We start from the raw sequence: 12360 nt of genomic DNA, 5'->3' as shown, positions 1-12360 counted from the left end.
CAAGGCAATTTCACACAACTAACCATTTGGCTCCCAGACACAAAATAACACTCTCAGGGCCTTAACTCAAGTGAGAGGTGCAATCAAAAGAACATTATCAGCTCTTTTCCTGCCCACGCGAAGGCAAGCACTTATTGATGACCACACCAAATGTTGCTGTGAAAGACAGATGATAAGCGAGGTCATCATAATTCCAATGTTACTCGAAGAAATCAGGTTTAAAGGTAGCTCAAGAGAGTATGAAAAATGTTATTGCAATTGGAGATGCTCAGATGTGACTAACATTACAAAAGAGGGAGACTTGCACAAAGACAAGACTGTATATATCACAAAGCTACTGTCCTATATTGTGTAAGACCAGTTTCATAAGTTGCACAAACAGCCCCTAATAGTATAGTTGATATGTTGGACTCGCAGAAGGTAATGGTTTTATCATCAAAAATTCTCTTTATACCCTGGGAATGCAGCCAGTAAATATCAGTTGAACCTATGGAGAAGCCAAAATGATAACCAGCTTAGAGCTCCCCGCCAACCCAAAATACCCTCCCCACTTCTCTTTGCTTGCTGCCAAGCTGGGAAGGGCAGTGGCAGAAAGTGAAAAGTGTGGAGGGCAGTATTTTCCCTCCCTCCCTCTCACACGTGGTGTCGCCTTGTTGGTGCTGGCCCATGACAGGGCCTTCTTGGTGATGGCTCCCTGTTTGTGGAATGCTCTTCCTGGAGAGATGTGCTTGTTTCCCTCATTATTAACATTCAGGAGGAATATGAAAAGATCCCTTTTCACCCAGGGATTTGTTGGCTGAAAGACACTGTTTCCAGCAAACATTAACCATTATTAACTGTGAGAATACCTGAATGGTTTTAATGTTTTAGATGTTCTAGGTGTGGAGAGGTTATCCTGTGAGAAGGAGGAAGGGCTTTCAGGAAGTCTTTTGAGGATAGAGCGGAAGTAAAACAGGGATTCTTCCTTTGCTTGGATTGTGATCCACAGCAGAGAAAGTGGAAGGTAGTGGACCTATGCTTTCAGGTGACTCATGAAAAAATTCTGAAATTTGTCTCCAAGCCAAGGTAAAGAAAAATTTGACTGGCAACACTAAGAAGAAGCTGCTTTTATAGCAGTTGAACTATTTGTCCACCTAAACCAGTCTCATCTGCTTCAACTGGCAGAAGCCTGCCGGAATTTCAGGTAGAGATCTTTCACGTTACCTGCTGCCTGTTGCGTTTAGCTGGAGGTGCCAGGTAGTCTATGCATACAAAAACCACAATACAATTGTATTCCTGCACAATGCAAGTTGGTGGAATTTATTAATGCTTCTCCCTACTCTTGAGGAACTGTAAGATTCTCCTTTCTGCATCACCCACTTTAAAACTCCCTTATTAAGACAGAGGGAAGAAAATGGGGCCGTGGGGAAAGATTCCTTCTTATCAGGTCCTCACCATATGCCAGACAGTTGATCACGTGAGACTCAATAATAGACTTTACATAATGGGCCTAATTATCCTGTTATAATGTCTGAACAAATATCAACTAAAGATTTCTGCCAGGAAACTGCAATTAGCAATAGGGAACCAGAGCTATCAATTATTATCCCTTTAATATCCAAAAAGACAACACAAAAACCAGAGCCCACAAAAAAGAGGACTAGAGAATTGGAGATCAAGATTGGAAATCCACAATTTAACCCTGATTCAAACCAAGAAGCATATTAAAATCTATCCATTGTCATAGATTTGTCAGAATAACACAGTTTAAAGTTGTACAGTTCCTTTAGCACACCAATGAACGTGGATGCTAACAATGTTTCCAGATAGAGGTAATGTTAGTTCTCATATAAATTTGCACAAAGCTAATGAATCTCAAATTTATTTATATGTTTAACATTTTCAAAAAGTGAGATTGAGCTCACCTGGTGAGATTTCTGAGATTTGTCTAGTTCTGGTGGAGTTTAAAAAACAGAAAAGAACTATAGAAAATCTGTACAGGCAATTAGAACAAATGTTAGATTCTACTCACACTAAGCTACAAGTGTGTGTGATAGCTGTTTATATAAAGAGATCCCACCATATGTTATCCCTGTTTAGAATTGTATTGTTTCTAAAATAACTGCAAGTAAGTTCTACAAACAATCAAAATGATCTACTACTTACCATAAAAAACACGTGAAAACGAAACAAACACAAAATAAAAGGTTATATTGTCATTGGAAAACAATACCGGTTCTAATATTTTCTACCAATCATGCTTATAGGCATACAGTAAAAGGAGAAAGGGTATTTACTCAACTTCAACATGAAAGGCATCTCCCTTTTAAAAATGTAATAGTACATTCTTAAACATATTGTTCACATACTAAAAACTCCCAAGGCATTTCTGCAAGGTTTCCTGTTGGAATCCTGAGCATACCAGCTTCTATGTACACATATCTTCAGAATATGATTTCCAAACTCACCTTGAAGTTGTTTCCTCCTTTTTTGGGTTGGGATTTAACTCTCCATTCCACCCACCCCAACCTCAAATTAGGAGAGCGCAATTTTGGATTAGATCTATCACATATCCACCAGATTCAGCTTAACATCTGCCACATTCATGAAAATGGTATGCAGAATTAGTTTATTGCGTGTAGGGTAAAATATGTAGATTAGGAGCCATTCACATACCTGGTATCCTTGTTAGTAATTAACAAGTTACCTACCTCTGCTTTATAGCATTGGAACTATAACCTTGTGACTTGACCTACTGGTATTGACTAGGGGTATGTGTCAGCAACGTGTGCACCCCAAATAACAAGAGGAATTGGAGTGATTTGGGTCCTGATCTCACATTCCTCAGGCCAGATTGCATCATTAACAATGTATCTCAAGGTGGATCAAGGAACCCATAACTTCCAAGTTGCTCTGTGGTCTCATTCCCCCCCCCAAAAAAAAACCTTAAATGTGCAACCTATTTGTTTGAGCTTTATCTAGGGGCACTTCCCTTGTGTCCAGTTTTCAATCTGATTGTCCACAAATAAAATTGGGGAGGGAACACGATTTCTATTTTCTATCACGCTAAAGTCTTCCTTTGCAGAACCACTAGATTTTTGAAAATTGGCAGGCTTCATCCCGCGCAAAAGCATGACCAAGCATGCAATTTGCATTCAAATCTATCAGGAAATCAAAACATTACAGGTCTTTATTAAAAAATATAATTTTTAAAGGTTCCTTGCATAAAACCCCCTGGATGGGTCTGCATGAAATTTGACATGGGAGGGCTCATTTGCCTGCAAATTCTATCTACTTATGTGAAAAGAAAAAATGTTATAGTTATTTTGAACTCCTGAATTTTGGATGTAACAGATCAGATTCAGACCCAAAAAACTAATCAATAGAATGACCAGAGCAGGTCCAAAGCAGATTGGGCTGCTTCCAAATGCTACAAATACAGATATAAAGCAAGTCTTGTGGTTGTTGCACATACAAATTTAATAAATTAAATTAAAATTTAAAAATTCCTAGTATTGACTGCAGTTGTATGAGTTTTATATGCATTAGCTGATTTATACTTATGCCATACATTTGTACTTTATGTGCTTGACAAGCAAAATGGCAGCTTTGTTTACTGGGCTTTAATACATGAAGCCTTACATTCTCTACAAATGAAAGACTTCCCAGTAACTGCTGCAGGTGAAATTAGTCAATTCAATGTAATGTAATGTAAATTGAACTTCATCTTAGCAGCTCATGCACAATCCAGTGTCAAGGAAGCAAAAGCTCAGGACATTCTATGTAGTGTCAAATGCAATATGAGAACAATACCAAATTCCTTTGGGTGTTCTGCAAATAAACAGGATGTATTAAACGTTGCCTCTTGAAGACTTACAGTGCTGTCAACATAGGCTTCAGTCCATACCACGTCGTGCTCTTGATCGATCACTTTGGGTCGACTAAGCACATGGAGATATTCCATAACGTTTTCCTGAACATCGGCTAGAGTAGATATCTGAGTGAAAAACCCTGCGGAAGTTCAAAAAACACAGAGAGAGAGAGAAACATGAGGCCATGCAGACAGAGGGGAGCATAGAATATGCATAATAATTACACTCATCTTGTCTTCTGTTTGCACAGAAAGAAATAGGGGAAAGGGGGGGGAGGGTGGACCTGAAGGAAAAAAATTCTGAAGAAGGCTTGTCACGCATTAATTTGTGAAAGCACAAGTCTGTGAAATGATATGTCAGTCCTGAAAGGTTCCATTCCTCAGAGTGTTATACACCATTGCACAGCCTGTCCTAATTTGTTTGGTTCCAAGTCAATTTTTCAGCTTCAGGATAAAGTAAAAGTGGAAGAAGTTTGTTCTTAAAGGTAAATGCTTTTTAAAAATACTAGGGATCTATTAACTTTTTAGAGCCTTCCCCCTACCCCCACCCCATTCTAAGTACCCAGCATCACAAACGTAAGGCTGGTATTGTAAAAAATGTCTGGTTGTATCCAATTCTTGCTCTTCACCAGAATACAGAATTCCAAGCACCATAATTTCTTCTTCTGCCCATTGCAGTGGCCAGATGCTACATACAGTGCAGTCCATAGTTATCCACTGAGCCAGTAAGGAACTAAATAACTCTTATGTACTGAGAGTACTATGTGGACTGCATCACTAGGCTTAGGGAGTGATCCTAACTCAAAATATATTGTATGTTAGAAGTAATCCTAAACCCCAATCTATAATGGGAGTTGGAACTTGTATCCCTTCTCTGGCAAAGGGACTCGATCATGGTGAAAATCCCTGCTGTGACCACTGCAGATGTGAGCTATTGTGAAGCCAATGCAACAGTGGTAGCCAGAGGAAGGTCCCAAATGGGGTTTTCCAGGGTCAGGGCAGAGCCTACAAGTCCATTTGCTGGAGAAGATCCTAATCTCAGCCTCTCTGCTGTGCCAGCCAGAAGTTGGCAAGGTTTCGAAAGTGTTGGGTAGCTCCACTGCTCTGAGTGGCCCAGTCCTCTGTTAGGAGTGCTCATGCTGATATTCTAAAGACTTTTTTTTGGTTTATGTGCATTTGTTGATAGCTGGCACACTCTCTCTCTCTCTCTCTCTCTCTCTGTGTGTGTGTGTGTGTGTAAATTTCATGTTCTGAGATTTTGTCAATTTTGAGCATCACATTAGTCACTGCACAGAAAAGGACAGCTGTGGAAAAAGACACAGCACAGTTCTTGCAGACATTATTACAGCAAGGAAGCTTGAGGGCTAACCACACATATTGCAAGCAAGGCACAGACATGTAAAAAAAAAAAAAAAGCCCAAGGTTGTTTTTCTTAGGTGAAGTAGCTTTAGGAGCAGGATCTGGAGTAGAGAACTGACACAGAGGCAAGGGTACTTGAAATGCTGAATGAGGTCATCCACTGGTTTGAGCAGAATTTATTTGTTTTGTTTATTAAACCATTTACATACCCCCTTTCACTTTAAAAGCACCAAAGCAGGCAAATGTGTGGATGGCACCCAACTCCACTACTTATTTCCATCAGGTGGAGCAGTGGGAGTGCAAAGTCAGTGCCAGGATGCAGCAAAGGTTGGGAGGAGAGCCAGCAAACTGAAGCTCAATCCATACAAGGCAGAGACAATGCAAGTGGGTGGTTCACCTGCCAGGTAAGTGGTGTTCAACCTGTTCCAGAGGGGGTTCCACTCCTGCTAAAGGGAACTTCAGGCCCAGAGGCTAAACACAGCCCTCTATGCCTCTCTTTCTGCCCCATGGGCCTCTTCCCCAGGTCACAGCCCCTCCCCAGCCACATTCCCCTCTCCCCAGGACACACCACTCACCAGCCTTGCTTCACACCCTCCTTGAGTGTTTTTGCCTGGCTGGAATGTATCCTTGAACTCTGATAATGACTTTTGCTTGCCTGGATGGAAGATAGAGAGGGGTGTGTGAGAGTGTAAGTAGAAACTAGTCTGGTGCTCAAAGGTCAAATAAACACTTGTTGCTATGCCCACTTTTGCCTCTAGCTCTGCTGGCCACCATAGGCATGTTAGCCCTAGGAGTTTTTCCTCCAGCCCTGGACTACATATTCAGGTTGATAGCCTGGGGGCGCACATTGATCCATCTTTGTCACTGGGGAGACAAACTGCCTGGATTGCCATTGGGTCCACTTGAGCTGATACAGCCTTACCTGGGAAGGAATAGCCTAGTTTCAGTCACCTATGTACCAGTAGGGACGCGGGTGGTGCTGTGGGTTAAACCACAGAGCCTAGGACTTGCCGATCAGAAGGTTGGCAGTTCGAATCCCCGCAACGGGGTGAGCTCGGTTGCTCGGCCCCTGCTCCTGCCAACCTAGCAGTTCGAAAGCACATCAAAGTGCAAGTAGATAAATAGGTACCGCTCCGAGGTAAACAGCGTTTCCATGCGCTGCTCTGGTTCGCCAGAAGCGGCTTAGTCATGCTGGCCACATGCTGTACACTGGCTCGCTAGGCCAATAAAGCGAGATGAGCGCCGCAACCCCAGAGTTGGCTACGACTGGACCTAATGGTCAGGGGTCCCTTTACCTTTACTTTATGTACTAGTAATCCCCTTCTTGGTTTATTGTACTGTGCTGTAAGTGGGAAAACTGGTCCAGAAGGTCCAGAAACCTTTATCAGTTCAAAATGCAGCTGTGAGACTGATAACTGGGGAAGGGGAAATATGAGTAAAACACTTCATCATCTTCACTGGCATGCAGTCCATTTCCAAACCCAGCTTGAAGTGTAAGGATCATTTCTTCACATCTGTATCTATCGGGACCTTAAGATCCTCAGAGGTCCTTATCCGAGTTTCCCACCTGGTGGGTTTAGCAGATTGCTACAAGTGAAAGGGTCTTTTCAATGGTGACATGCCAGCTGTTGAATGAGCTCCCTAGAGCTCACATGGCACCTTTTCCATGCTAGACAAAGACCATCTCATTTTTTATGCTGTATTAATTTTTCTTGCTTTTTTCTACTATTAATTAATTTTAACTTTTGTAATCTGTTTTAGGTTATCTGGACATCTAGAGCTGCCAATAAATACAGTAAATAAATAAGTAAGATGGACAGTAAACTGGCAAGTGAAAGTTTGGAGCAGAAAAGCAGTGAGAAAAAGAACTAAGTGCTTTGTTACACTTATGCAGGTAGCATGCCCTTTCATCCTACATTGAAATGTGTGAGCCATTCTCTGCAGAACATCACAATTTAGGATACTACAGCAGCGGGTCTAAATAGCCAATCTTTTAGTTATTTCTTAGTGATATAATAGCTTAATAATAACTCCACAGGTTCAACTGCCTCTTGTCACCATTTTGTCCCCACACAGACTGATGTATTGATGAATTTTCTCAACCTCTTTCATCAGTGTTATGTAAAGTGTGAGGCACATGGTGTACAATTAATATTTAAATAAACTAACATTAAAGGGAAGGGACTGTCAAATTACTATAGTGAGGTAGACTATTTTCTTAAAGACTCGCCTAATACTGGCTCTTTTGTTTGTGGCTAACTAAAACATTGAAGTACACCTTTGTTTTCACAGCTGGCAAGCTTTCAGTTGTAATTGACTGTTGAGGGAGAGGCATGGCCGAATCCCTTAAAATTTGGCAAGCCAAACCTTTGGAAAATGTTACTTGTGCATCTGAAGATCTTGGTAACAATTTGCCCCTTCTCCTACAGACTGCTAGGAAGATAGTTGAAAACTTTCATACACTATTCTGTCGCGGTTTTGGGGTCTTGACTGTTTTAATGTATTTAAAATGGGCTGCCGCTCTGGCTCATTAAGCCCATGCTCCCTCAAGGTATGGCCTACTTATGTAAGGGAGAAACATGCTGCGGTAGGAGCGGGAGCTGGTGGTGGTCTCCTTCAGTGTGTGAAATTCCACCATGATCCAGTTCCAGAGAAAGGATTTCACTATCCACAATCAAGTCGGCTGGAAATCTTTCAAACACCCTCCATCTCTGCTGTGTGCTTCCAAGGAGAAAATCACCACGAGGAAAATTGATTCTAGGGGCAATGACCTCTATGACAGCTACACGGTTTGGCTTACCCATCCATGCAAGAATTAGACTGCAGTGCAGTCCTTCTGAGACTCCGCAGAGAGGCACTGCCAGGTCTCAGTCCTCTCTTGCTGATATTATCTTTCATTCTCCCACCATACAAAAAAAGAACCCAGCAGTGCTTCAGCTAATAAGGATACCCTCCTACTATTCCATAAGTGAAAGAAACTTGTGCTAGTGACCCTGCTGCAGCATCTATAGGGATAGGGTTCAATTAACATGACATGGAGTAGCAGATAAATTCATGTTGCTCTTGACACTCTAAGCAAAGGTTTATGGAGATGTTAATGAAACCGACAATAAAAGGTTCTGCTGACTTACACTAATTCCTTTTTTCTTTTTAGCTTTGGAATAAATTTCCCAGATTTATGCAGGTACAGAAAGAGGATTATTGGAAGATTTTGTTGAAAGATTTCTACCTTGCCTTTTGACCTCAAGATGGCTCTCTACCATAAAATAAATACAAAAGACAATGACAACGTAACAATCAAAATCGATAAAACAATTAAAGGCATCAAGAGAATCTGGTGAAATCTAATCTAACAGTAGAGCAGAAATCAAACACTAGTTTTGTTGAGACCAAATGTGCTGCATCATTAGAATCAGTGGAGTATCTGCTGTCAAATTGCCCTAAACCTTATTGGTTTAACCAGTGAAGCAAAGGAAATGTAGACAATCTAAATGAATAGTGGTTTGTTTCTGCTTTAGTTCCACTCACATGGCTCCTCTATCTAGTTGTTACCAGAGTGGTGTGAGATTGGAAGAAGTAAAAAAGCAACACCGTGTACACCCTTCTGCTAATATATCAAATGCCTAAAATGCATCGCAGGATATTCTAAGGCATGGGTAGTTTATGTGATGTGCCCCATAAGTTGTTGGCATCCAGCTCCACTCAGCATGGCCAACAACATCTTCAGGAAACCTCTTTGGCTGCCCCTGCTCTAGGGCATTGTCTCATAAGACATTGTATTGGAAATCTTAGACAGGACTACTTCACTCAATCTCAAGATTAAATACTGAAACATTTGCTTAGCAACCTTCTAACAAAATTCCAAGTGCTTCCCACAATCATTAAGTGTTTACACACTAAACTGGCAGGGAGACTTATCTGGGGGCTTTTAGCATGGATAAGGTCAAAAAGGAAGTGATAAAGAAACCATTAGGATAACAAGAGCGTTCTTTCAAAGACCACAAAAATATGGTGCAGAGCCATATATGCTATTTGTTCTTGGCAACCAACAAAATTCTTTTTTTTCCCATTTATTGGAGATTGGGCTAGTACATGCCAAATTAGAAGAGAGGAAGGAAGCCACCTCCTCATGGCCCTCCTTTCTGAATGGCTGCGGTTAGATCTAATGTACTGTCTGAAAAGCTAACATACTTTGTTGTTGATGAAACTGTCTTTTAAAAACTTGCTTCAAAGGATTCTTATACAGTGACTAAGACTAAATCCTAGCGCAATATTAGCTGATTAAGACAAGTCTTTAAATTGAGTAATTTCCATCACATGGGCACAGACAGCGGTTACAGCAATAATCCATGACTAAATGGATGTACTTCAAGTGAATCATTAGAATGTCATGTGGTGCGCACACAAGCAAGAGTGGGAAAACATCAGTACATGAAGCGATGGCAGAAAGAATAGTAGTTTCACCAGAGCTTTCTATCACTGCGCTGTGATTAGGCCACGGCCAACCTGACATGTCTGCTTCAGTGCCTGCACATAGCATAAAATGAAGCTCCATTTCTGAGTAATACAGAAAGTAGCTCATTCCTCCAATACCCTCAGGGTCAAAATCCACAAGTGGGAAAAGGGCACTGCGGCCAACCTATTATCTGTCTCCCAAACCCTGTCTACTAACTGAACAGAAGAAAGCTCACATCCTGTTACAGGGTGTTTGGCGTTCTCTCATGGTAATAGAACACAATACAGGAGATGTCATTCATCTTTGCCGTAAGATATTCATTGCTACATTATTTCATTCTACACTATAAAACTGCTAGATTTCATTTATTTCCAATTTCCCCAGTGTTCAAGGTAGATTAACATAAACATTTATTAAAACAGCACCAGTTTAAAACAAACAAAATACAAATTATATTCTGAGGACTAAGAGAAACAGATCAGGCACACACCTTTTAAATACCCATCCTAAAAGATGTATCAAAAGGGGAAAGATTTTGCCAGCCTTCCAAAAACTGCAAGAATGTTTTGTTAGGGTATGATATCCCACAGAGCTGGAACCTCAACAGAAAAGGTCCCGTTTCTCCCTGACAATCTTGCTTCATAAAAGGAAGCATTAGCCAGATATACTGGGCAGATTCAAACAATTCCTTGCATGTTTATTTAGTCCCACTGACTGTGTTCACACATACATATGCACAGGATTGTAATCTTAATGAGGGTCTCCTGCAGGGAGAGGTGCTCTTAAACCTCAGTTCCCAAGCCGTGCTTAACTTCGAGAAAAATCCAGCACCTTGAATTATTCCTAGGGGCCAGTTCTCTGTATCGCAGGGTAGATTGATAAAGTTTCTGTTTTCTCACTACAACTAGAAAGAGCTTCTGCCATCTGTACTAGTCTTGCACAGAATGCATTACAGTAGGTATGAAGGATGGGTGACCAAATGAATTTGTTTCCTCTAAAAGCACCTCTAGTTCACTTTACAAGGTTACAATTTAATTCTGCAGAAATAGTCTGAAAGTACCACCTTCTTGCACGCACCTGTGGGGTAGTGAAATACAGGTTTGTGCATAGATTGTGAGACCATAGAGTTAACTGAACCATACTGGGATGTGCTCCTTTAGCATGCCATAATTGGGATCACAGTTCAGTCTTCCTTCAAACAAAGAGTTAAAATGAGAACAGAGAGGATTTTACAGGGAGAAAGAACAGCCACCACGGAAGGAGGAAATAAACATATTTTGCAAGGAAAATTAACAAACCTTTGTTGGCACAAGCCATCCACTTGAGGTTATCAGCAAAGGCAGCTTCTCTTCCTATCAAGTAGGTGAATATGCGAACCTGAAAATACAATGCTAAATTAATGTCTCTCTGCTACAGAAGTGTATTTAAAGGAAACACCTTAACCAAACTGATAAATGAGTATTAAACTGGTTATACAACACAGCAACATTAAATACAATCTAATATTCTAATCATATTCTACCGGAAATGCTCCACTGGTTTCAAGGGAACTTTATTCTGAGGATCAAACTACATGTCACACTTAATGCATAAAGGGTGACTTTGCCAGTGGTTTTTCTTCAATTATACCTCCCCTTCCTGTGAACAAAAAAGAAAATTGTGGTCCCTGCAGAGCTAAGAGGACTGGAAAGAAAAGTTCCCATTGATGTCAATGAGTGAGTTTAGGGTATTAGCCAAATAAGATATTTATGCTCCAATCAGGCATTGTTTAACCAAATTATATCTCTGTTTATTTTTGTAATAACACACACACACTATTTGGCATTTTCCACAAACTAAGAGTAAGTGAAAATGAAAACTTTACACTACTGAGGTATAGCCTGAAGTCACATGATAGAGAAGTCTGTTCTATGGTTCAAAATATAGTAGACTGTTCTGGTCTAAAGCTTACATTTAATTACTACACAAATTATTACTACAGATGTGAAACATGAGATGACCTACTGGCAATGCCTCTGCCTCTCTAATGCGTGATCATATATATATTAATATGAATCTTCCCACAGTATAGAAGCATGGATACATTCTTTCAAACAAATTTCCCCACCCACACTACCTTGGAAAGAAAAACCTCAGAACAATCCAACACAGTCTTTGTTCATGAGGTGGACAATTAATTTAAAATATCTTGGAACTCCGTACCAGACACAGTTATATGAGAAAACCTGACACAGTTAAGGCTGCGAAGGTCACATCACATTTAAGAAAGGCATACCCTCCATATTGCTAGAGACAGCCCTATTTTAATTGCTGTTGTTAGGTGTCCCTGGTAAATCACTGTCCCTGTTTCTGCACTTTGTGAAGACTTCATGCACTAAACTCCAGCCAAAAAGGCCTTGTCACAGGCCTTACACTGGGTCAGGGTGGCCACTTACACAGCACCAAAAAAAAAGAGAGGACATGAATCATTTTAAAAAGAGAGAGAGGGAGAGATCTAAAAGAGGGCACAGATTTACAAAAATTACATAAACTAATTTATGTATAAAGGTGCAAAATTAGAAATAATTGCTATAAGTTTAATAGAAGTACATTTCACCACAGTGCAAAATACTGTAACCAGATGACCTGTGGATTGCTCACTCTGCTGTTCCCCTTCTTATCATTAAACTGGACTTAAACTGGAGAGCCCTTCAGA

The 12360-nt window shown here is 40.6% G+C and overlaps 1 protein-coding gene across 4 annotated transcripts in view; it reads right to left on the bottom strand.

The window, feature by feature from the left end:
• CACNA2D3 (calcium voltage-gated channel auxiliary subunit alpha2delta 3) overlaps nucleotides 1-12360 on the bottom strand; it is a 498960-nt gene that overhangs the window by 170058 nt on the left and 316542 nt on the right. For all 4 annotated transcript variants that reach the window (XM_082209336.1, XM_082209333.1, XM_082209334.1 and 1 more), the window contains exons 12-13: nucleotides 10964-11042; nucleotides 3857-3990 (exon numbers count right to left, since the gene is read on the bottom strand). In XM_082209336.1, coding sequence (XP_082065462.1) covers nucleotides 3857-3990; nucleotides 10964-11042 — 213 coding nt within the window. The remainder of the gene's footprint in view (nucleotides 1-3856; nucleotides 3991-10963; nucleotides 11043-12360) is intronic.

Source organism: Podarcis vaucheri, assembly GCF_965113315.1.
Source record: "Podarcis vaucheri genome assembly, chromosome: 2".
Taxonomy (NCBI): Eukaryota; Metazoa; Chordata; class Lepidosauria; order Squamata; family Lacertidae; genus Podarcis; species Podarcis vaucheri.
Note: the sequence above shows the minus strand (reverse complement) of the source record. Positions and strands in the feature narration are given on the sequence as shown.